We start from the raw sequence: 26,883 nt of genomic DNA on the forward strand, positions 1-26,883 counted from the left end.
TTTTTCCATTGAAAACCAGCTCGCGACCCGACATCGAAAACGACCTATGCACCCGGCTTCCCTGGGGCAGGTAACAGTGGTACCTCGGTACTCTCGTGGGTGTAGGCCCTTCAAAAGCTTAACTCTAAACTCTTGAACTTGAACTCCTCCTAGAAGTGTCTAGATTCCTGCAAATTCCAACTGCGACATTCCCCATAGGGTTTAATAGAGATCCAGACAGTAGTTTACACCACTGCACGCGTCTCCTGTGGGTCCCCTTCCTCACTACCTTGGGTGGTTTCGTAAGGGGCCAGCGACCCTAAGTGCCCTGGGCACTCTCTGTAGAATTGTCGTGGTTCTTATACCACTTTTTTAATATATGGTTTGGTCATCCCCTGGGGCCCTATGATTCCAGTGCAATTTATTGTAACTATCAATGCTTGTTTGAATTGTATCTTTACCTCCAGTCTCATAAAGAGACTAGTGGGATTATTCTTAGAATAAATACATATATTTTATATATATACCTGTGTGGACTACTCTTTCATTTGGTCATTCAAGAGGTTATCTATGGTAAAACAATAAGCTTAACACTCCTTCAAGACTTAGCCTGAAGGATGCTCTCCACAGCTACCACTAGGATAGCTTTCTTTAAAGGTTGTCTTTTAACTTATCACCTTAAGAGTCGAATTGGACTGGTGCAAGGTGTCCCCTATAACTAGTGGACAGCATATGCCAGGCCAACTTCTCACATTGGTGTGCAGCGGTTGGATTCAAGCTTGCCATTGTTTTACCAGATAACAAATTGAATTTCTAAAGTGAAAGCCACTTTGGTACTAAAGGTACATATAAATTTAGCTTAGAATACAATAAGTTGTACTGAACTTAGGAGTTGTGTGTAGGGGGCTTAGCACACCTTGACTACAACTCAAGAAAGGGTTCAGTAGGCCACACCTAGTGTAGGTAGATGCAACAATCCACTACACTAGAAATGTATTTAAGTTCAGGAGCCCATAACGCCCTGGAAGGACCACAAAGGGTCCCAGTCGACAAGTATGACAAATTCACCTTTGCTGAGCTTAGGGAGATGTGCACTACTAGAAAACTGAAGACAACCAAAGGTGCCAACACTCAACGTCTCAGGGAAATCCTGCTCATTGCAGACTTCAAGCAGGCTCTAGTGTCTGTGGGGGTAGACAGGTTGGGTGGGCATCCCACAGAAGAGGACACCCAGGTGGTGGACTCTGATGAGGACCAGGAAGAGGAGAATGAACTTGACCTGGATGAACCAGACCACTCACAACATGGAGGTGATGGCCCAAGGGGCACTCCCTCCATCCCTAATGGGAGAGTGGTGGATCCAAACAGGAGGAACAGATTCCCCTCAGTGGGGTCTACCCATTCTGGGAGATCCAAAAGGACCTCTGCCTCTTCTCAGAGAAGAGAATCCTCCCAAGAGAGGAAATGCAGACTGATCCAGTTTGAGCAAGCCAAGCTTCAGCTTAGGAGATAACAGCTTGCATTAGACAGGGAGTCCCTGGAGCTTCACAAAGCTTCAAGAAAGTGGGGTCTAGAGACCCCTGGTGGCAGTAATAATACCCCTAGAGTTAGAGAAAAAGCTCCTGACAATAGGAACCTGCATAAGATAGTGCCCCCCTATCAGACAGGGGATGACATCCATAAATGGATCACTGCCCTTGAAAGGGCCTGTAAAGCTCAGAGGGTCCCAGTAGAGCGGTGGGCAGCAATCATATGGCTCTCCTTTGCTGACAAAGGAAGAGACAAGCTCCTCTCTGTTAGAGAAGAGGATGCAGATTATTATTATATCTTGAGAGATGCTTTGATAGATGGGTTTGGTCTAACCACTGATCAATACAGGTTAACGTTCAGAGATACCCAGAAAGCACAACATCAAGATTGGGTGGACTTTGTAGATTGTGCTACCAAGGCTCTGGAAGGTTGGTTAAATGGCAATAAAGTAAATGATTATCAAGGATTGTACAATCTCATCATGAGGGAGCAGATTCTTAATAACTGTCAGAACCAACTCTTACACCAGTACCTGGTGGACTCTGATCTGACCTCTCCCCAAGAATTGGGTAAGAAGGCAGACAAATGGGTCAGAACCAGGGTTAGGCCCAAGAACCAAGGTGGTGACCAGAAGAAAGATTCCACAAAGCCCATAGAGAAAGGTAGGGATAATAAAACAGAAAAGTCCTCTAAAGGGGCCCAAAAATCCAGTTCTGGGGGTGCGTCCCAAAATCCTTCCTCTTCCAATAAGAAACCATATTGCCATGTGTGCAAGCAACCTGGCCACTGGAAAACTGACTCCAGTTGTCCAAAGAATGGTAATAAAGAGAATGTTCCTCCCATTGCAGCTCCAACACCTCCTGTTACTACTAGTAGTAATTCCCCAGGTGTTGGGAGTGCACCCAAAAACTTAGTTGGGCTTTCTTGGGGAACTCAGGTGGACTCCGGCCTAACCAGGTCCCCTACACAAGCAACTCTAGTCTGTGATGGTGGCATGGGGTTTGCCAACTTTACCATGAGTCCCAATATCTTGGGCAGGTACAGACAAGAGCCAATAATCAATGGTCAGAAGGCTGTGGCCTACAGGGACACAGGGGCTAGTGTCACCATGGTGACAAGGAAACTAGTGCCCCTAAAACAGCTTTTACCTGAGTTTAGATACCAGGTGACCAATATTGATGGAATTAGGACAGACCATCCCATGGCAGTGGTAAATCTCAGCTGGGGAGGGGTCACTGGCCCAAAGAGAGTGGCAGTGTCCCCAACCTTACCTGTAGATTGTCTACTGGGGAATGACCTGGAAATCTCAGCCTGGGCTGAGGTAGACCACAATGCCCATTTAAGAATGTTAGGCATCCCTGAGAGAGTGGATGGGACCCTGAGGGCCTCACCTCCACCCCAGGAGGAATTAAAGGGAGTGAAGCCTGAAACTATGGATCACTCCACCCAACAGAGAGCATAGGGGGTGAGGAACAGTCCTCCCCCCCACCAGACTAAAGGTAAGAGTCAGTTTTCTTAGGGAACTGATCCTGCCCCTTGTGAAGTAACTGCCCCAGAAGTGGTCAGGCCTGTCCTGGCCACAGCTCTGATGGCAGGGGATCCTTCCAAGGTGGTAAATGTAAAAATGTAAATGTATGTGTCTTGTAAAGCGCACTGCTGCCCTGAGGCGTCGTGGCGCTGTAGACCGCTGGGGAACCCGTCCTGGCTATCCCTGTGAGATGGTCCCTCCTGGGTATCGTGGTACCCAGTCTGGAGCAGGTATCCTGCCCCTCTCTACCCTGCCTCAGTCAGCCCAGGGCTGCAGAGGTCAGGGATGTCAGTGGACCCTTAGTGGACCCCTGTCCAGAGGAACCCCCTCATCAGCAGATTGGGGACAACCAGCAGAGTAGTTCTAGCCAGGTGACCATTCCTCCACAAACGGAGGGATCCCCCTTACCCCTAGGTACAGGTACCCCCCCAATGAACTTTGTTGGGCACAGGGAAACCTGGGGCATGGTTGCCCCAAACCTTCCAGTGCCCTCCACTATCCCAACCAGAGGAACCCAACCCCCAGCTGTAGGCAGCCAGAGGTTGACCCTTAGGGCCAGATATGACACAGTAATGGACAGAAACACTTCCATGGTGATCAGTGACCTGAGGCGGTTGAGACCACCACAAATGGGGCCTCACTTCCACCCCACCAGCCTGCTTCTGTACCAAAACCCAATACAGGTAATTCCCCTAGACTTTGGAGAAACTCTAAAACCCCTTGGGGTAGAATTTCCCAAGTGGACCATGAGACAGGGATCAACCATGCTAGTGCAGGTTCTTCCTTATATGGCCACTCAGGAAATAAAGGCTTATCTGGACAAGGTTAGCCTTATCTCCTTTCGTTTGGTGGGTGGTTATGTAGGAAGGTGGAATCTGACGATATGGTTGCCTCCAACTTTTTTCCTGGTATTTGAATGGTTTTTGACTAGTCTGGCTGGGATCCTGCGATCCAGGACCCCAGCCTATCTGCTTCCTCTCTAAACTGATGTGAGTACCCTAGGTACATACCCATTGGATACGGAGGACACCCTATCAGCCCCTTGTAGATGTTACCATAGGTACCCAGGGCATGGGTTCCTCAGAGGCCTACCAGGGGCTGCAGCACTCATTGTGCCACCCCTGGGACAGCCATACAAACTGACACCACCAGACCACTACTGTAGTCTGGGTAAGGTGGTGCTTGCACCCCTTACAGGGATATAGGTATCCTGTATCCCACTTAATACAACACATATATCCTCATAGGTCACCCCTAAGCCAGGCCTTGCTAATCCTACAAGGCAGGGTGTTGAGATGTGTGAGGGGGAACCAATTTAAAAGTGCACACGTAGTACAAAATGGATGCTACCCGCCACCCACATGACTCTGGCTGCCTGTTGCTGGGCAGAACTCCAGCCACGGCAGCTGGACAATAGGGATCTTGTTGCAGGGAGGTGCTCCCACCTCCCCAGACAGACTATGTGGATTGGAACTGGGAGGGTGCACCATAGGATGTCTTTCAGACTTGCACGTAGGCTTCTCCAGTGCCTACTTCTGCATACACTGCCTCAAACCAGTTCAGGGGCATCCTGTCCCCTGCCCAGGTGGGAAAACACACAAAGGGGAGAGGGTGTAGCCACCCTTTCCCGCCTGAACTCTCATTGGTGGGCTCTGATTTAGACACTCTCCTAATCTTTAGATAAAGGTGAATACAGGGTCCCCAGAGCCTTAGATTAATCTTGGACTTCACAGCCTTGAACCTTCGACTTTCTGCCGCACAGCTGAATGAAGAAATCTCCCATGGGGTAAAGGAGTTACCCCCCTGCTTGGCAGGCACCTGAAACACTGCAAGTGATCTGGTTGGAACTCCGCTGCTCCTACAGACATCGAAGACTTCTGCCTACCTTGAGGTGGGTTTCCAAGCATCCCAGAGGCCAGTGAGTGTGCACAGCAAAGCTCAGCACTGTGACCCCGTGGGTGCCGAGATCCCCAATACCCCAGGACAACAGCCACCTCTTGCACAGCACACAAACCCGACGAGTTGGGAACCTGTGCTTTGGCAATTATTGAGCCAACCTCTCAGCATCATCTGTGCCAAAGATCGACGCCCTAGCCCGCTCCGGCGACCCGTGGGCGCATCTTTATGCACGCCAAATCGCTGCCTCCCGCGGTCCCTTGTCTCTCGACTGGTGGGCCCTAGCGGAGGTCAATCTTCACTTTCAAGGGCTCCCCTGGTTGTTCCAGGCCTGCTCTTCAGTCTCCTCGCTGGAGACCCCGCTCAGACCTCGTGGGTCTGCACCAGTAGCTGTTTCTTGATCCTTGCGTGGGTTGCGGTTACCAAGGCTTAGTGGATCCAATCCGGACACTAACACTAACCGCAGTGACCCTCATCCTTCGTGGGACAGTCGCCCTCCAGCAGTTGGCCTTCCTTGATGCCTCCTGGAACCCGTGGCTGCTGATCCAAGCTGCTCATCTTCCACCTGGTAGCACCCGACATTGAAGGGCTCTTTCTCCTGAGCCCCCTGGTCACTGTGCCGTGACCCAGACTCTGTCCCCTCTGCTTTCAGGTCCTTCTCTTCAAGATCTACATCTTCAATCTGCACGACATCGACGACGCTTCTTGCTAGTAGCAGTTCTTCACGTTTTTCCATTGAAAACCAGCTCGCGACCCGACATCGAAAACGACCTATGCACCCGGCTTCCCTGGGGCAGGTAACAGTGGTACCTCGGTGCTCTCATGGGTGTGGGCTCTTCAAAAGCTTAACTCTAAGCTCCTGAACTTGAAGTGGAGAAGTGTGGCTCAATGATTAGAGCGGCAGACCCTGATGCAGAGGTCTAACCCGGGACCAGGGTTCAATTCCCCGCCTCGGCGGGTCTTGGGCTAAAAAATTCCACGGACCTGATAATTCTCGCCTCGGTGCCTATTCCAATCATGGAGTCCCACTCTGCAACTCTGGGCAATAGCTTGCTTAATCTCCACAACGGCCCCCACAACGCTAAGGATGCCTGGCCTCCACCTTGGGGGTGCCCAGGAGTGGACGCCTCACAGGAAAAGCCAGGATGGGTTCCACAGCGGTATTCGTACAAGCGCCTTGAGACCCTTGCGGGTGCAAGTATCAAATTTAACTCCTCCTAGAAGTGTCTAGATTCCTGCAAATTCCAACCGCGACATTCCCCATAGGGTTTAATAGAGATCCCAACAGTAGTTTACACCACTGCACGCGTCTCCTGTGGGTCCCCTTCCTCACTTCTTTGGGTGGTTTCGTAAGGGGCCAGCGACCCTAAGTGCCCTGGGCACTGTCTGTAGAATTGTCGTGGTTCTTATACCACTTTTTTAATATATGGTTTGGTCCCCCCCTGGGGCCCTATGATTCCAGTGCTATTTATTGTAACTAACAATGCTTGTTTGAATTGTATCTTTACCTCCAGCCTCATAAAGAGACTAGTGGGATTATTCTTAGAATAAATACATATATTTTGAATATATACCTGTGTGGACTACTCTTTCATTTGGTCATTCAAGAGGTTATCTATGGTAAAACAATAAGCTATTCTGATGCTGAATCTGCTTATATCGTATGGCATAAGGTCACTCTTACTTGGAGCCCAATGCAAAGGGGATATCGATGGATATGTATCTACATGCTAAAGCTTTGATTGTTCGTCCCCAATATTGATCTAATTTCCTCTGAGTGTTCATCAGGTCAACAAAGCCGCACCAACAAGAACTCAACAACTTTTATGGAGTGCAAACATGACAAATCAGTAGACTTCTTTTAAACATCTGTGAAAGCATCACACTTATCAAGAACAATAGTCGTTCTAGATGAAAGGATAGCGTTCTTAATCGTCTTATCCTCTTCATTTTAGGAGCATCACCTGTGTAGTAACCAAGACAGAATCCTTTTCCAGTGAGGGAATCACAATAAGCACGCCAAACTGGCATTACTAGCTCAACACTGCCCATGTGAGCCGGGCCAACCAGCTGCATACTCTGAAGCTGAAGGTTTGCAACTAGAGATGAAAAGTCTTACACCAGAGCAAAATCATGGACTTGATTTTACCTAATTAATTGTAGTTTTGCATAATTTGCCATAATTACTAACCCAGCTCCTAGGATGAGTCCACTCTAATGGGCTCTCCTGTTTCCTAAAACAAGGTATGAGCTATAAACATGCGTGAAACAACTGCAATAAATGTAAAAAAACAATGCTTCGATGCAGGGCAAACAGCTTTCAGGGCTTGGGGCTGATTACTGGTGATGCAGAGCAGGAGCAACACAGAATGGAAGCAACAGGGGCGGTCGCTGTTGCTGGTTATAATGAGATGTGGGTTGAGGTAAATGCCAACCAAGAAGTGCAGAAAGAACCTATGTGGAATCCATAACTGACCTGGTGGGGGTTACAAAAGAAGGGTCATTGTTACAATTTTAGAGCTGCAGGAAAGACAGAGGGCAAACCAAGAAAGGAAAAGAGAAATCCGATATTCTAGCTAACACCCTCAGAAGTTGGTCTTGTAATATCTAGAGGCTGAGTTAGAGTTTGGCAGGTAGGGCACCAGCGATGGAGAACCCTCTCAGCCAAACTGACAGACCGCACTCCTGATTTACAGACGGGCAGACCTCAAGTATGTCGGCATCGAAGGCTTCTCTGAAGCCGTCATTAACACTGCGCCAGAATCAAGGTTTGGCAGAGAGGGTACTCCATCGCAATGGTGACGGATTACAGTCTCCACCAAAAGGAAGGTCTGTCCACCTGATTTACAGATGGGCGAACCACAAGTATGACTACTTTGTCTCAGTCGCTGTCATACTCCTAGCCCAATGGAGTAACTACCGCCGGAGGATTGGCCATTCGACTAATTGCTTGATTTGGAGTTGGTAGTCGAATGGTCGGTTTTTACTCTCCCTTACTGCGATCAAAAACATGGCAGCACGGGACAGTAAAACACTTAAATGACCCCCACACCATGGGATAAAGCTCCCTTTCTCATCCCAGATTTATTTATCAAGGTTGTTCTGTCAGGAGCACAGGGCTGCTAGGTTTACGGACCCCGTACCTGATATGCCAACAGAACAGTAATCAAGCCCTGTGGCTGATCGTGCAATGTTTCCGTAGAACAGGGCCTTCACCCTGGCACAATGAACAGAACCCTCCTGGTCTTCTCAATGGACTGTCCATGAATTTAGCATCTGTTTACAATTGTTGAACTTTTTATGGATAGGAGTGCATAATTTGGGCACTTCCAGGTCGCATAAAAACCTATAATACAGCTGATCATAGAAGTTTCGGAGATGCAGAATATGATTGAACAGGGCGATCATAACGATATTTTCTTAATGAAATGTACATGTGACTGACCTGCCACCTTTAGTTCCACTACTGCCTCTTCATAGAAGAATCCTGTATGATAGAAACATGTGTACAGGCCGCTGTCAGACTGTCGAACATTGTGTACCATCAAGGACACGCTGCCGGCTTTGATGCCATCTTTGAGAAGGGTTGTCCTGCTTCGGTACTCTGCCATCTGATTTTGATACTGGTCCTCTCTGTCCCGATACAAGTGGACAAGGTCATGGTATTTGCTTTTAAACCACCTTATGGTCATGTTCTCTGCATTGGTCTGGGGTGACAGGTGGCATGGTAACACTGCATCTTCTCCAGGAGGGATGACCAGGGGCAGGTCCAGTCCAATGACAGAAAATCTCACTGAGAAAGAAAAAAAGAAAGTATATAAATATATAGAATGAAAAGAGAAGAAACATGCAGCATGAAATATGCAAAGTGTAAATTGGAGCATAATACTCAAATACTATCCCTGCTGGTGTCCTATATGAAGCGTAGAGGCTGACAGGCCTTTGTTAGTATCATGGGGTAAGGTAGGGTAACTTATTTTTGATAGAACCCCTCTAAGTCAAACATAGACTACAACCCTCACTATGAACATAGGTCAAATTCTTCAATACTATAGGCATGAGTCAAGAGTTTGAAAGGCGAGCTCTCCGTCTACCAGAGATCACTTCAGCAGCCTGGGAATCCATAGCGCTTGTCCTGAGAAATTAAGTCCCCATCAAACCTGCTCTATCTTCATACACCTGAGTCCACCCTCAAATCAGGCATGCAGAACTGCACCCCTAAATACATATCTGGTCTGTCTAACACATGGGGTTCAAGAGGTTTATCCTGTATTGAAAGAAAGGCCCCCACTAATTCCATGGCAGCCTTTTGCAAGGACCATTGGCAGAGCAGTTAACCTATTTTGGGGGGTGGCATATCTGCCAATCTGAAATTTTGATGGAGCAAATAATAGAGATATTTAGCATACACTGAATAAAGGTGTTATTCCTATGGCGGTGCAGATAAGGGAGTGTAGGAGAGTGGAATCTGACTAATGGTTGCCCCCAACTTTTTGCCTGGCATTTAAGTGGTTTTTGACTAGTCTGGCTGGGATCCTGCTATCCAGGACCCCAGCCTATCTGCTTTCTCCCTAAAACTGATGTAAATACTCTAGGTACAAACCTAATTGGATGCTGGGCATGCCCTACCAGTCCCTTGTAGATGGTACCCTAGGTACCCAGGGCATGGGCCCCTCAGTAGGCCTACCAGGGCTGCAGCACTTATTGTGCCACCCTGGGACAGCCACCCAAACTGACACCACCAGACCACTACTGTAGTCTGGGTAAGGTGGTGCTAGCACCCCTTACAGGGATGTAGGTACCCTATATCCCACACCAATACAACACATATACTCTCATAGGACACCCCTATGGCAGGCCCTGGTAATCCTACAGGGCTGGGTGCTGAGGTATGTGTGAGGGGGGACCCCTACGTGAGTAGGGCCCCTCTGCAACCTTCGTTAAATCATTACTGGGTTGTTTATAGTGTAGCCATACCATATACTCTTAACCGCATTATAAGTAAATTGCGTCATCGCGATAACTTGAGAATGGCTACACAGAACCATATCGTGTTTGGTGACCAACATGTAGGAATCATACCCCCAGTCCAGCCATGGGCATGAGGGTACGATTCCCCCTTGCTAGGAGGGCGATATGGGAAAAGCGGCAGAATTTAGACACCAATTTAAAAGTGCACATGTACCACAAAATGGCTACTGTCCGCCACCTACACGACTCTGGCTGGCTGTTGCTGGGGAAAACCCCAGCCTCGCCATCTGGACAATAGGGCTCCTGTGGCAGGGAGGTGCCAGCACCTCCCCAGACAGGATATGTGGATTGGAACAGGGTGGGTGCACCAAATGTCCTTTCAGAGTTGCAGGTAGGCAGCTGCAGTGCCCCAATTCTGCACACACCGCCTGGAACCGGTTCAGGGGCATCCTGGCCCTCGCCCAGGCGGGAAACACACAAAGGGGAGTGGGTGTAGCCACCCTTTCCCGCCTCTACTCTGATTGGTAGGCTCCAATTGGGACCATCCCCTAATCTTGGGGATATAAGTGAATAACATGGCCCCAGAGCCTCAGATTAATCCAGAACTTCACAGAACTGACCTTCGACGAGCTGCTGCCCAGCTGACTGAAGAAATCTCCCTTGGGATAAAGGAGTTATCCCCCTGCTTGGCAGGCACCTAAAAGACTACAAGATACCCAGTTGGAACTTCGCTGCTCTCACGACCTTGGACGCCTTCCAGCAACCTCGAGGTGGGTCTCCAGTGCATCCCAGAGTCCTGTGAGTGGGCCCAGCAAGTCTGAGCACCGTGGACCACGTGGGTGTCGAGATCCCCGCATACCCCGAGACACCGGCCACCTCTTGTATAGCACACGACCCCGACCAGTAGGGAAGTTGTGCTTTGGCCCATTTCTGAGCCAACCATCCAGCAGCATCCGTGCCAAATCTCAGCTCCCTGGCCCGCTCCGGTGGCCCGTGGGAGCCCTTTTACGCACTCCATTTTGCTGCCTTCCGCGGTCCCTTGTCTCTCGACTTGTGGGCCCTGGCGGAGGACAATCTTCACATCCAAGAGTTTCCCTGGTTGCTCCAGGCCTGCTCTGCGCTCCCTCCAAAGGAGAGCACCCTCAGACCTCGTGGGTCTGTACCAGCAGCTGCTTTGTTCATCTTGCGTGGGTTGCGGTTGCCAATGCTTAGTGGATCCAATCGGGACACTAACACCGCAGCGACCCTCATCCGACGTGGGACAGTCGCCCTCCAGAAGCTGGCCTTCCTTGAAGCCTCCCGGAGCCCGTGACTGCAGAGCCAAGCTGCATCTTCCTCACCTGAAGCACCCGACATCCACGAGCTCCTTCCTGTGAGCCCCCTGGTCACTGTGCCGTGACCCAGACTGTCCCCTCTGCTTTCAGGTCCTTCTCTACATTTTCTACATCTTAGATCTTCACGACTTCCTCGACGCTTTCAGCTAGCAGCAGTTTGGACTACTTTTCCATTGAAAATCAGCCCGCGACCCGACACAAGAATCGACCTATGCACCCGGCTTCCCTGGGGCAGGTTATAGTGGTACTTCGGTACTCCCGTGGTGGTGGGCTCTCCAAAGCCTTAAGTCTTAAGTCTTAACTTTGTACTACTGCTAGAAGTGTCCTTTATCTTTAAATATTCAACCGCGACATTCTCCATAGGCTAACATTGCGATCCCGATAGCAGCTGTTTGCACTGCACACACCTCCCGTGGGTCCCCTTCCTCAGAACTGTGGGTGGATTCTGAAGGGGCAAGCGATCCTGAATGCCCTAGGCATTGCCTGTAGAATTGTCGTGGTTCTTATACCACTATATTAGTATATGGTTTGGTCCCCCCCTGGGGCCCATTGATTTCTGTGCTATTTATTGTGTTTATAAATGCTTGTTTGAAGTGTAACTTTGCCACTAATCACACAAAGTGTCTGTGGGATTCTACTTAGAATAAATACATATATTTTATATATATACCTGTGTGGACTACTCTTTCATTTGGTCATTCAAGAGGTTATTATGGTAAAACAATAAGCTTAACACGCCTTCAAGACTTAGCCTGAAGGCTGCTCTCCACAGCTACCACTAGGATAGCTTTCTTTAAAGGTTGTCTTTTAAACCTAACATCATAGGAGTCGAATTGGACTGGTGCAAGGTGGCCACTAGAACTAGTGACCAGCATATGCCAGGCCAACTTCTCACAGGGAGCTTTATTTCACCAGACTCTGTACTGTCCCTCAAAACACTATTCGTGCAGCAGTTTCCTGTATATACCACCCAGACTTCGTCGGTGACGTCAGCAGCTCATTCCATTTGCAGTCTTGTGGGTGTGTGTTGCTGCTTCTACTTAAAACCCTCATGCCGTCTAGAGAGATAGTTCTTCATCGCCAAATCTTTTTGGCAGTCCTCAAATTAGAAAAGGCCAATTTGGGGACTGACATCCCACAAATGATGAGTGAGGCAACCCTGAAAACTCCCTGGTCGGGTTCTGCCATGTAGGCAGGCTGCTCTCTTTGAAAAATGCTTAATAACTTTCCAATATGCAAATGAGGAGAATGAAACGTGCATTCCAAACTGAGTTTGCTTTTATCATAAAAGACAAAGGACTATGCAGCAGGTTGTCAGATGTGACTATAAGTCAGTGCGAGTGGTAGGATCTTTTATTGTTTTAAGTTCAGGAGGTTTGGACAACAAAGATTCCTTTTAGAACAGACGGTCGTGGGGCTCTCCTGTGGGTGCTTCAGTATGTCTTCTGGACACGCTCTGTTGACCCCGGATGACCCTCAGGGAAACAAAAGATACAGGGCCTTGAGTAATAAGGCAATCTTTTTCTCCTGATTATCCAGTCACCGACACCCGTGTGGTAATGAACACCTGAACACAGGCGCGCAACGCCCATTGGGCTGAAAGGGCTTCAGCTCCCCCGTCCTGTGTTTCAGCCCGGGCTCGGCTGGGCAGTGTCTGGGGCCTTATCTCCGGGACGCCCGAGTTTTTCACAGGTCTTTAAAAACCATTTGCATAATTACATTCCTTTGTAAACTGGTTACCGAGGCTTATTTTTTTTTCTGGTTCCAGTCCCCCCCGGGCCCCCACTCTGCCTATTCCTTACATTTGTATTTTACATTTACTGCCGGAGTGTGCGAATGCATTTCATGAAAAGGAATATAAAGTGGGGTTGCCAGAAGAAAAATGCCAGCCATGTGTTGCTTAAAGAGCCTGCAGAGACCTAGTCTTCACACTAAACAGAGTTATAAATAAAAAAAAGTATGTATTCATCTGTAATGTGACTTTTCTGTCTTTGTTCCCTTTAATTATCAGTCCTGGGTCATTCAGGCATCCCTAGAACACAATTAAAAGTGCTATCTATTTATATTTGCTGTTCAAAGTATGCACAGATAAGTGCTGAAAATACGGCTTTTAAGTGACTGCTTATTATTGTACCGTCTGGAACCTCAAAATATTGAGCTGGCGACCCTAACCACAGGACTGGAAGTTTGTTGCAGGATCAGCACATTATTTATTTCCTCCACCCTTGATCCCTGATTAATTCCATAATAGCAATAGTTTACTTATATCTGAAACCCTACGCTGCCGTCAATAACATTCTGAGTTACTTCAATTGTCTGGGAATGCACCCTGCATTCAGACAACTCACTCCTCATTCTCGCCCTTCACTTTCATGCTCACCCTGCACTCACAGAGATCAAACTGCACTCACACTGAACACCATGCACTCACACCATTCACCTGCTCACCCTGCACTCACAGCGATCACACTACACTCACACTGAACACCATGCACTCACACCATTCACCCACTCACCCTGCACTCACAGTGATCACTCTGCACTTGCGCTGTTCACCCTGTACCTCACACTGCAGTCACACATGCACACTACTCACCCTGCAAAGATTTCACACTTCACTCACCTATCCCCCTCGCTGCTCAATCTGCAATCTCACTCAAACAAGCCCATCAGTAACCACGCATTCATTCGTCCTACTCTGCACTCACAACCGCACGCAAATTCATATGGTCTCATCACTCACTCCTCTTAGCCTCCTCTCACACTGTTGCATTGCTCACCGTGCACTCACATGGGTACTCCTGCCACCCACACAGTGGAGAGGGTTAATGTGCCTACTACAAAGAATGTGTGCCATGCAGATCACATAACTGAGTGTGAGTAAACGAGTAGCACTATAAAAAATGAAATGTTTGTCAGAAAGGTGCTTGTAGTAGGCTGGCTTAGTATATGGTGCTCACTTATGTAAGTGTAGCACCCTGCACTAATCCAGACAACCCTATTGGTGATGTTAGTGGTCTTAGACAATCATAGAAAGCTCTCCAAGTGGTAGCTGTGGAGAGCAGCCTTCAGGCTTATTCCAGAAGGAGTGTAAAGCAGCTTGTTTTACCAGTACATAATCTTATGGTGTGAGCTAAGTGAAAAAAAAAACACACAGTGTACTTACAAAAATAGGTATTTATTATAATCACTAACACATTGCAATATCTCCTACCCAGAGATATAACCTCAATACGTACAATACTTCAGTAATAGAACAGGTAAGTAGCACAAATACACATTGGTCTCCATGGGGAGACCAAACCATATACTAAAATAGTGGAATGCGAACCACAATCTAAGTCGAGACTGGACCCAGAAGATGTAGAAGAGTCGGGGACCCAAGGAACCATCCATGGTAAGTATCTAGGAACCCCCACGGAGGTCGTGTGCAGAGTGGGAACACGGCCGCGTGCTCAACACAAGTCAATGAGTAAGTCACGGTTGCAGTTTTAAAGAAGGACCCTTCACAGTGGACCATGAAGAAACCCAGTGGAAGATGGAAGGTTGGAGAGCCACTCCACCCATGGATACCCCAGGCCCTGGATACCTACACCATGGAAGCCGGGTGCATTGGTGTGAGGTGACGTCGGAAACCGCCGTAGACCACAATGGAGGACTTCAGTAAACATGCCGCTGTCAAAGAAGGTGAAAAAGTCTAGTGGAACCCAAAGGTAGATTCAAGATGAGAAGAACCTGCAAGCAGAGGGGACAGAGTCTATGCCACTCAGGAGTTATGCCACTCAGGATTGACCAGGAGGCACGGAAGAGGAATGCCCACCAATGTCCACCAATGTCGATAGAGGCAGGAGAGTTGACCGTGCCCTCAAAGTTGCAGCTGTGCAGACCAGGCGATGCTCAGGATGACCAGGAGCCGGTTAGGAGCTGTCCCACTTCGGGTGTCGAGAGCCAGGAGGTCAGTGTCCGCCAGGGGCACCAACAATCCCTCGCAACAGCAACAGGCACAGTTTTTGAAAAAGGTGCAATGTCAGGACCAGCAAGGTCCATGTGACTCACCATGATCAGGTAAGTCAAAGCAGGCCCAGAGCAAGCAGGGGAGCCAACTGGAGTGAAAGAAGACCCTCGAGAGGACCCACAGGCCAGAGGCACATTAGTCGCAAGTTGACCTTGAACAGTTTGCCAGGGATGAATGGCCATGGTTCAGAGGATGCGGTAAGGACGATGATCTTGGCTGCAGGAGATGCTTGAGGCTGGAGCTTCTTGGAGCCAAAGATCTCTGGAGGAGAGAGTCAACAAGCCTTGCCAACAGCAAGTTGACGAGGTGCACAGGGGTACTGCTACAGCGGTTCCGACAAGTGATACTGACTTCAAACTTGCTGTGAAGACAGGTCAGGCCTCAAGGGAGTTGCAGAACTACCACCTGTGTTGATGAGCCTTTCAGAGTCTGTGGGAGCCTAGGATCAGCAGACCCGTCAGCTGCCGTGGGGTGCCTGCAGATGAAGAGGAGTGACTCTTCACTCCAAGGAAAGATTTCTTTGGGTCTCTTGGATGTCCACAGGCCCTGTGAAGAACCTGTATGGAGCAAGAGCACAGACGTTGCAGAAGACTTGCAGAACAATGAGACTAGAAGCAGCAGGAGTCTTCCCAGTTGCAGTCTTGGTTCCCATCGCAAAGTCCAGAGTGCCCAGAAAGTCAAAGATGAATCGGAATTGGATCTGAATCTTGTTCCACGACAGATCTAGGGACCCACCCACAGGTAAGCCCTTAAGTATCCAAAGGAGAGGGTTGAGATGATTCAGGGCTCCCTCCCAGAGGAGGGGCTGGATAGTGGGGAGTATACTCCCATGTCCTTTGTCCAGTTTCACGCCAGAGCGGGAGCCAACGGCTCCCTGGTCTGGTTTGAACTGGAGTATGCATGGGAACAGCAAATGTGCCCTTCAAGCAGTCTCAGTGGTGCTGGCAAGCACCCCCACCCTGCCCCAGTACACTAAATCCTGTCTGGGAGGTGGTTATACCTCTCTGTGACAGCAAACCTATTGTCCTGCCTTCCCCTGCCCAAGCCCGGGGGGCAGAATCGGGTCTCCGGTCATCAGCAGTCATAGCTTGCTGTCTGGGTCTAGAAGACTGGTACCGGGCACTGAGGGCCTCCGGGAGGAGCTTTACAGTGCATGGAATCATACCCCAAAACCGTAAACGGCATTCGGGTATGATTTCAAATGTTTGATACCAAACACAACGAGGTTCATTACAGCCAGTTTAGAGATGGCCATCGCATAAAGAAACATGGCCACTATGTATCGCAATGGCTAATGCACTAACAACCCAGGAGAATGGATTTCGAAGGTTATAGGGCTGCCCTGCTCATGTAGTGGCACCCTCACACTTAGAACCAAGCATCCTGTCTTCAGGATTGAAAGGCCTGCCTTAGGGGTGACTTATAGGTTTGAAGTGCAATGACCTCATATATAGTGAAACATATATCTGTAATACATAGTGCAAGCACCAGCTTACACAGGCTGCAATGGCAGGCCCGTAGACACAATTTGAGTGGTCCCTAATGGATGGCATAATACATGCTTCAGCCTATGGGGGACCCCTAGTGTATGTATGCCCTGGGCACCTTAGTGCCATATATTAGGGACTTACAAGGGTACATCAGTAGCCAATCTGTGGGTACCTAAGTACTCACTCACCATGTCCAATTTAGGGAGAAAGCACAGAGACTGGGGTCTTGATTAGCAGGATCCCAGTCAGACTAGTCAGAAAAACATAAAGACACCAGAAAAAAGTGGGGGTGACCATGAAAGCAGATCCTACTTTCCCACAGTGCTATAGAGAGATGAGGTGCATTGTTGGTGAGTGGTAGTGAGGGAATTCATGGAGAAGGAGGAAATGGGGGAGAGGGTGCTGGAGCGGGTAATGCAAAATTTTGTATACCCTCCCCAATTTGCATGTCTATACAATCAATTAATTATAGCTGTATTAATTGTTTGAAGTGATTTACTAAACCAACCTTATTAATAACTGAAATACACGTGGGATTTGCATTTGCACGGCCAAATTAATACGTAAACTAAAATATGTACGCATACTAATATTAGAGAAATTTGAATATTGCATGTTATATGTTGCTTTGGGATGTAAATTGTAAGTCGCATAAATAGTAAGTATAACTGCTTTGAATGTTGCTATTATGCTAGATAATTACATACACATAGGGGAATTAGTGAGGGTTTAACATTTTATTAGCCATTTCTATGTATTAATTACGTTTTGTGTTTGTTTGGTTAAGGTGACCATTTGGGCCTGCCACAAAATGGCCGCCTCCTGCACACGACGTGACCTAAGTCGCTCCACGAGGTTTTGGGTGAAGTGCGCCTGCGCTAACGCCAGCAACAGTGGCCTCGTCTTGACCCTAGCCAGACTGTACCTATCAAGGTCGTCCTGGGAAGCCTGCCAGGACCCTGGGAACAATAGACGGTCTTTAAAAACCGGAACCAGAAAGTGTGATGACACAATGGACTAAACCTTATGAGAACTTTGTAGGACGACCCCTGATTAGCCAATCAGAACAGTCTAAAACTCATTCTGGTTACATTTTGACATTGAAATCACTATAATTTATGGTAGAATAGTGAGGTTTGAACGCATGCTAGCTTTTCGTTTCCTGACGTTATGCTGACAGAGAGGACGGTGACGCTGCAGGACAGCTGTTTTCCCTGAATCTTTGACAGACTGAATTGCTGCCCAATTTCCTGATGAACTGAACTTTCTAAATTTAATGGGCATAGATTGACAGGTACGCACTTATGGTCTCAACCCAATCTATGGGACTGTAGCGTGCTGCAGGATGACTGGATTTGACTTAGAGGACGACGATTAGCCAGAATAGGTAAATATGATGATTGGCGGTTTGAATAACAAATGATTTAACTTGCATTAATTAGATAAAGATTGATCTTGATTAATTACCAAATGAGTTGGGTTGTTTATTCATAGAGAATGTATTAATTCAAAGTAAATAGAGAATTAGAAATTCACCCTACCAGCAACTAACAGATTCATCGACATCCTATGAAAGGAATACCAAAGGTGGAATTTAGGACCAAATGAGTTGAAGAAGGTTATGTGGATTTATTGCTCATTAGGGTTAAAGGTATTTCCTTTCATGTCAGCGTATGGAAGAACAATCATCTCCCAAGAAATTCAGACCGATGATGAGTGAATATTGGTGTTATGGGCCCCACCAGTGAATGTATTGATTAAATGTGTTAGTGAGATTTTTGGTCTGTGAAGGAGGGAGGGATTTTGTATTCCACGCTGCATCAGTTTTTATGGTAGCAGAGTTATGGTTTGTTATTGTTTTGGTTTGGTTATTATTGCTTGTACATTGCTTATTGATTATTGATTGATATTGGTTTATGTACTAACACTCTATGTTGAGTTGCGTTGAGTTTTATGTTGTTAGCACGGCTTCTGGGATGTAGGAAGTCGGAAGTTTGTAACGGTTCCGTAGTAGAGCAGAGGTAAGCGCTGCTCTCGGGAAAGACGGAATTGTTGTTGCCCTGTAGATACACAGGGGAAACGTGTAACGATTGGAGTTGCACGACGCATTGTCTGGGTTCGATTCGGTAGCATCGCCGTGTGTATGATAGCAAAGGTTACCTGTGAAATTTTGGTCTTGGGTACCAGGAGGCCAGAAGGTACTCTGATAACGCTTATCACTGAAAAGGTAGCAGGTGTTCTCTGAGCTTGATAGAAGGACAGAGTAGAGGGAAGCGCTACTTTGTTAACGAGTGTTATAATTCTTTAGCAGGACAGACTGTTCGCTGTCCTCGGGAAAGACAGAATTCTGTGTGAATAAACTACATTTTTCTGTGTGGAAGTGTGTGTATGAAAAGGCATTCCGATTAATTGCGAAACTCTGGATTTATTTCTCAGGAGCATTGGGTCTCCAACTAGGTGTCTTAATTCTAGAGAAGCGGTTAGTTGATGCTTGTTAGAAGGGTAAAGTAGAGGGATGTGCTACTTTATCAACGGAAGTAATGATTCTGTAGTAGGGCAGAGGTAAGCGCTGCTCTCGGGAAAGACAGAATTCTTGTGGAAAAGGTCTTTTACTATTCTTTGGTTAGCGAAGCGGACAATGGTGGTGTTTTTATGTAGTTACTAACTGATTTGTAAATTTGAAACAAAACTTACCGAGTGAAGTTTGTAAAGGAGGGGTAGACAGGAGCAGGAGCTGCAGCAGCGGTTGCGGATGTCAGAAAGACCGCGCTGGGATTGGCCAGTTAGCTAGAGACGTAGACGCTCCGGATTGGTGCGTTAGTGTGAGTCGCGCTACGATTGGACAGAATAACAGTACAGTTGTAAGGAGAGACTAGCGATACAAGGAAGACAGGAAATTGTGTTATGATCCTCCAGAAAAGGAGAAAAAGTCATAGTTTGGTAGAATTAAAAGGTGGTTTAAAAAGGACAAACCGATTGTGACAAGGGAAGGACAGTTACTTCCTCCACCGAAAACCCCCGCATCCTTTATGGTTGCGAAATATGGATATCATACTTGTATTTGGTTCGAAAATTTGGTAAAATATACGAAGGACGATGGAGTCCTAGCTTTCCCAGAACATGGTTCATTTAATTTGGCCATTTTGAGAAACGTGAGAGAGAAAATGATGAATTTAGAACCAAGACCTAGACCAACGCAATTTGAGGCATTGACAGAGTGGGAAGATGAGATGCATGAACGAGAGAGACAGAGAAATGGCAGAAGATATAGGTACATGTTTGGTCGACAGTACGGACACGAAAGTCACGATGATCGGATGAGAAGGTGGCGGAATGCTAGTATGACTGAAGGTTTGTTCCCTGTAAGAACTGCAGAGGATAATGGAGGACGAAAATGTACAGAGAAAAGACATAATGTAGAATCGAGAGGGTATGGAGTGAATGAATCAGAGGATGATGTTCTTGATGACATGTTTTATAAAAATCCACCACCGTATCGACCAGAACCAGAAATATTAACGCCAAGTGCCCCAATGAAAGAAACTTTACGAATTATTAAGACAGAACCAATGTCACAAGATTTAGAGAAGAGTAACATTAGAGAAGTAGAAAATAGAACAAATGGTGAAAATTCAGCAGATTTGGCAAAAACCACTTTAGAATTAACAGAGAAAATAATGGAATTGAATAAAAATTTAGAAGCTGTAACAGTTCCAGTAACGATAGGTCCAGTAATGCCCATTTTCGATAAACAAAAAGATAGTGAACATTGTTTAACAGTTCCTTATAAGAGCCAGAAACAGGTTGAACAGCCAAAACGGAGCCAAAATGAAAATCCATGGAGACAGACAATAAGTATGATTGAACCAAGCGTTTCGAGCAATCCGTTTATAAGCCAGAATTTCACTGAGAAGAATATAATGACAGTGGAGTCAAATTTAGAGACCCAAAAGAATATGGAACAAGGTAGCGTAGAGAAGCCAGTAGGCCCATCTACAGAAGAATTAAGTGAATGGTTGAGAAGCTTACAGAGAAAAGACAAATAATCTCAATCAATAGATGTGGCCAAGTTACGAATGGTACTGGAAGAACTAATAGTAGGAACTATCCCCACAGAGAAATTAAAAACTTACCAAGATGAAGAATTGCTTTTCTTATGTAAAAGTGTGACATGGAGAGCAAAAAAACCTACATAAACGACTAGAAGAAGTAGCAAATGAAATGGGAATAGATTTTGAAAAGGCAAAGGCTTTGCAAAAACCCTCTAGAATTGATTTCACTGAAAAAGATATTGAAAATCTGAATACCACAGAACGGATAGGACAGATTAAGGAAATAATTATCTTATTGAGAAAATGAGGAGATGTGGATAAATGGAGAAGCAGGTGGTATAGGAAACGAGATGATGCCTCAGATAAGACCTTTGCAGCATTCCCTGTAAGAGAAAAAGAAAAAGTAGTGACAGAGTGGCCTATGAGAGAGATTCCAGGAGGAGGATATGTACATGTCCCATGGACAAGACAGGATATTTTGTCCTTTACAAATGATTTTCCTCGACTAAGTGAAAAGCCTGTCGAGTGGTATAGACAAGTGGATAGATTTGTAAAATTGTCAAAAGTATTATGGATTGATCTGAATAGTCTATTTGACATAATAGTACCAGCAGATTTATGGACAGAATGCAAACTTATGATAAATTGGCCAACTCAAGAATACCCTATGGGACCCTAAAACAGGAGCTCCACACCCTGAAGTAATGAAGAAATATGAACAGGTTATGGCATTTCTGAAAAACAAGGTACCTCCTAAAGAGACAGATTGGGTGAAAATTGACCGAACACACCAAGAAAGTAAAGAGTCGGTGCATGCATATTATGAAAGGCTAATAGTAGCTTTTAAACAGTTCAGTGGAGATGAAAATCTGAGCGAAAAGGATTTGAGTAATTTTGTATACAGATTTGTATATGGTCTACGTCCGGAGATTAGTGAAATGATAAAACAACATACTGTAGATTGGCAAAATAAGAAAATAGATGAAGTATTGAGACATGCCAAATATTTCAGTGATGAGATTGAAGCAAAACAGCGAAAATTGAAAGAAATGTGGGCACAGGTAAAGGTGGCTGAAAGACAGGAAGCTCAATTAGTGGTACAAGCGCACAACACAGGGACAAGACAGAAATGTGGTCCTGGGAAAGGAAAGGGCAATATAGAAGAAGCTAAAAAGAAGTTCCCATGCCATAATTGCGGTAGGATATGGCATTGGAAATCCGAGTGTAAATTTCCCCCAAGTACTAACAATGAAAATCCATCATTGAACCCACAGGTGCAGCATGAGGTGAGTGGTCAACTGCAGCAACAGCAGCAGGTTGTTACCCCACAGAATCAGGTGCCAAAACCGCCTTTCCCACAGAGCAGAAACTCTCAGAAGTATAGTAGTGAGACGGGATTCTACAATGAAGAACAGGTAAATAAGATGCCACGCGCTAGCGCTGTTCCGCAGTATTGGCTGCAACGCGATGAAAGTGACTCAGAAGAAAGCTATTGACGGTGCCGAAGGGAGGAAGAAGAGTGCGTGCTTGGCGCAACTCTAAAAGTAGGCCAGACAGGACCATTTGTAGATGGGAAGGTTAATGATGAAAATATTGCTTTCCTAGTTGACACTGGTGCTACTCGATCTACTGTTAGATCAGCTGATGTTAAGAATCTTCCTCTCTCGGAAGAAACAATCCAAATAGTTGGTGTATCCAACAGACAGATTAAAACTTACCTTACAGAAACAGTGAAAGTTAGCATAGGGAAATTTTCAGAGATGTACCGCTTTGTCGTGTGTGATACCAGCCCTGTGAATTTATTAGGTAGGGACCTGTTGTGCAAAATGAATTGCACTATATTCTGTACTCCGGATGGAATAGCATTTGAAACACCAGATGATGATGTAATGTATAAGATGACCATAGCTAACAGAGAAAATGAGGTTACTGACACATATGCTGTATTCAACCCTGATGAATTACCTAAAGAATTGAAACAGTCTGTGAAAGCAGAAGTTTGGGATTTCACTGGAGAAGATGTGGGACTAATGAGAAATATAGATCCAATAAAAATAACCGTAAAGGAAGAAGTAACCTATCCAAACGTCCCTCAATATAAATTGACACCTGAGATAATTGAAGGAGTAACTCCTGTAATAGAGAAAATGATCAGGCAAGGGATCTTGAGAGAAATAATGAGTAGTCCATGTAATTCACCAATAATGGGACTGAAAAAGCCTGATGGGAAATTCACAATAGTACAAGATCTGAGAAAGGTGAATAAAATGGTTGTGTCATGTTGTCCCATTGTACCAAATCCATCAGTGATTTTATATCAGATTCCCCATGATGCAGAATGGTATACAGTGATTGATCTGTGCCATGCTTTCTTTTCTATCACATTGCACCATGACAGTCAGCAAATTTTTACATTTCGTTTCGGTGAGCGCATTTTGGCTTGGTGCCGAATTCCACAGGGGTATACAGAGAGTCCCTCAATATTTAATCAGCTATTGAAGAAGTCTTTGGAGAGTCTAGAAATGCCCGAAAATTCAGTGTTGGTTCAATACATCGACGATCTCCTTGTGGCGTCGAAAACCCGTGAAGCTTGTGAGGTAGACACTATAGCATTGTTAAATCACTTGGCAGATGGAGGACTAAAGGTGTCACCATCAAAATTACAGTTTTGCAAAAAGGAAGTACAGTATTTAGGGCATAACATTGAGAAAGAACTGAGGAAAATAACGATAGACAGAATCAGAATCATAAAAGGAATGAGAGCACCCATGACCCAAAGAGAGGTGAGAATGTGTTTGGGAATGGTTGGATATTGTCGTCAGCGGATCAGCAATTTTTCTTTGATTGCAAAACCTTTGGTACGACTGACGAGAAGTGATGTGGAAGACCCCATTGATTTGAACAAGGAAGAATTGGCAGCATTTAAACGGATGAGAGATGGTTTGTGTGAAGCACCTGCATTAGGTATGCCTGACTATGAGAAAGAGTTTGAGTTGTATTGCAGTGAAAGAAATGGATGTGCACTTTCTGTGTTAATACAGAAGCATGGAAAACTGAGGAGACCAATTGCATATTTTTCATCAATGCTGGACCCAGTAGCTGTAGCCTTACCTGGGTGTTTGAAAGCAGTAGCTGCTACATGCCGAAGTTTGGAGCAGAGTGAAGGAATTGTGATGGGATATCCATTGAAAGTGTTTGTACCTCATGATGTGGCGATCCTTTTACCAAGGAGTCGTACTCAGTATATGACACATAGTCGGCTGACTAAGTATGAAAAGGTCATATTAGGTGCAGCTAATGTAAGTCTTGTGAGATGTTTAAATGTGAATCCTGCAACATTGATGCCTGATGCTGAGAATGTGGAAGTAAGAGATGAAGCAGATCATGATTGTTTGGATGTACTTGATTTTTGCACAAAACCACGACCAGATATAAAAGATGTACCTTTGTCAGAAAGTGATTTTGTGATGTTTGTTGATGGGTCTTGTTTGAGAACAGATGAAGGAGTACTGAGTGCGGCATACGCAGTGTGCACAGTCGCAGCAGTACTAGAAGCATCCTATCTGAAAGGAGTAAAATCAGCCGAACTAGTGGCCCTAACTAGAGCATGTAAAATTGGGAAAAGTGTGAGAGTGACTGTGATAACTGACAGCCAGTATGGCTTTGGAGTCGTCCACGACTTTGGTCAATTATGGCTACAAAGAGGTTTCCTAACCTCGAGTGGAACTCCTATTAAGAATGCTGAAGTGGTTGGAAAGTTGTTTGAGGCGATACAGCTGCCTAGACAATTGGCTGTTGTGAAATGTGCTGCTCATAGTCAAGGTGGTGATTATATCGCCACAGGAAACAGATATGCAAATGACATGGCACAATATTGTGCACGTAATCAGAATTCGGTCAATCGGGCTCAGGAAAGGGAAATGTTTTCTTGCTCCTTGATGTTTACTAACATTGTGGTAACTTGGGAAGAAGTAAGACAGTTGCAAGAAGAGGCAGGAGATGAGGAAATGAAACAGTGGGTAAAAGCAGGATGTGCACCAAGAGAGAAGGATCATGTGTGGGTCTATCGAGATGGAAAACCAGTTATGCCTGATAGCATGATGTCTACCATGGCACGGATGTATCATGGCCAGGGACACATAGGGAGAGACGCCATGATCAGGTCATTTAAACAGACCTGGTACAATGCAAAGTTCAGACTTGTAGCAGAAAGTCTTTGTCAAAGATGCCTAATATGTCAGCAATACAATCCTGGGAGAAAAACAGTAGTGAGTCTAGGAACAATAGGCCGAGAAGGAGGGCCTTTTACCAGGATGCAAGTGGATTTCATTGAGATGCCTCCCTGTAACAGACTGAGGTATGTTTTGGTTATGGTATGTCTATTCTCTAGATGGGTGGAAGCATTTCCAACAAGAAGAAATGATGAGATGACGGTAGCAAAGCTACTGTTGAGGGAGTTCATCACTAGGTTTGGGTTCCTAGTGACAATTGAATCAGACCGAGGAGGACATTTCCATAATGAAATCATAAAATTAATTTGTGAAGCATTGAATGTACAACAGAAACTACATTGTGCCTACCAACCAGAGGCTTCTGGTGTGGTTGAACAAATGAATGGTACTATCAAAAATAGAATAGGGAAAATGTGTTTAGCCACAGGTATGAAATGGCCTGATCTCTTGCCTCTAGTACTCATGACTATTAGATCAATTCCAGACAGGACTACAGGGTTAAGCCTCCATGAAATCATCATGGGTCGCGCCATGTGACACGTTTTTATACTAGTCAACAAGCTGATGACTATAACTGGTGACATGGTGTTGGATTACTGTAAAAGCCTGGCTGACGCAGTTCATTCTGTGTTTCATCAGGTTGGAGCGGATGCCACCACCCTTGAAAAGAAGCCAGCCCATGATCTGAGCCCAGGAGACTGGCTAAGGATAAAGGTCCAGAGAAGAAGAAATTGTTTGGTTCCAAGGTGGGGAAAACCAAGACAAGTCATTCTGACCACGACAAAAGCTATGAAGTGTGCTGGACTGAAAAACTGGATCCATGCAAGTCATACATTGCGAATTCCAAATCCAGTGGACAGCACAGAAAAATAATATTTCGATGAGTCAGAATCAAGTACTGAGTCAGATGACGAAGAGTCAAAAACACGAGAAAACTCTGAAAGGGGGGAAACAGAACCAAGTCTAACTTTAGTCCCCAGAAGTAGCTCTCTGAGAAGAAGATTGCAGATTTCTGAAACCAGTTTAGATTCTAAAAACGAACGAGGAACGCAATGTTCCAGAAAAGAACATGGAAAGAAGAGAGAAAAAGACAATGAAGAAACAATAAAAGGAATTAGTGAAAAGGAAGTACCAGATGAAAGACTAAGAGAAATTCCACCTGAAATAACCAATTTAAGTGAACAAGGGACAGGTACAGAGAGAGAGGGACAGATTTCTGCGGAAGACCCCCGAGGAGGTGTAGGGAAAACAAAACAAGTGGTGGAAAAGGAAATTGTTGAAAAGAAAAAGCAAGTTGAGACAGAGTCTGAAGAAAGCGAAAATGAAATACCCAAAGGTCGAGTTCTAAGAAAGAGAGCTTGGAGGAATGAAAAGAACGACAAAGGGAGTAAACTGAAAAGAGCTGCAAAAGACGACGTGTGGCCAAATAACAAAGAAATTGAGATATCGGCTGACACGAGTGAATTCGCCAAGGGTTGAACAGGTGAATGAAGTGACAAGTCAAGAAAAATCGAAAGGAGAAGAAACGATTGTGAATAAAGAAAGTAGAAGAAAAAGGAAACATAACCAGAAGTATAAGTCACCGGAATGGACATACGTGGCTCTGCCTGAAAAAGGAGAAGAGGCAGATAGTCAAGGAAATGCAGAGGAGACTGTACTGAAAGTGGTTGAAGAAGAGGAAGAATCAGAAATCCTGAGAGTTCTCTTGTCCGACATTGGGGAAGAAGAAACGGAAGTTCAGGAAATTCTGTATTTGGATGACGAGAGGAAAGTGAAAAACGACGAGATGCCAAACTGAATAGATCCAGAAAGCTGTTGATGGAGAAATAATAAAATAAGTCAAAAGATAGAAACTG

At 45.8% G+C, this 26,883-nt stretch overlaps 1 protein-coding gene across 4 annotated transcripts in view; it reads right to left on the reverse strand.

Moving 5' to 3' along the window:
- Positions 1-26,883, reverse strand: part of LOC146829902 (butyrophilin subfamily 1 member A1-like) — an 837,898-nt gene that overhangs the window by 642,164 nt on the left and 168,851 nt on the right. For all 4 annotated transcript variants that reach the window (XM_085608543.1, XM_085608542.1, XM_085608546.1 and 1 more), the window contains one exon: positions 8,379-8,726. In XM_085608543.1, coding sequence (XP_085464669.1) covers positions 8,379-8,726 — 348 coding nt within the window. The remainder of the gene's footprint in view (positions 1-8,378; positions 8,727-26,883) is intronic.

The sequence above is a fragment of the Triturus cristatus genome, chromosome 5_2 (genome assembly GCF_964204655.1).
Source record: "Triturus cristatus chromosome 5_2, aTriCri1.1, whole genome shotgun sequence".
Lineage (NCBI taxonomy): Eukaryota > Metazoa > Chordata > Amphibia > Caudata > Salamandridae > Triturus > Triturus cristatus.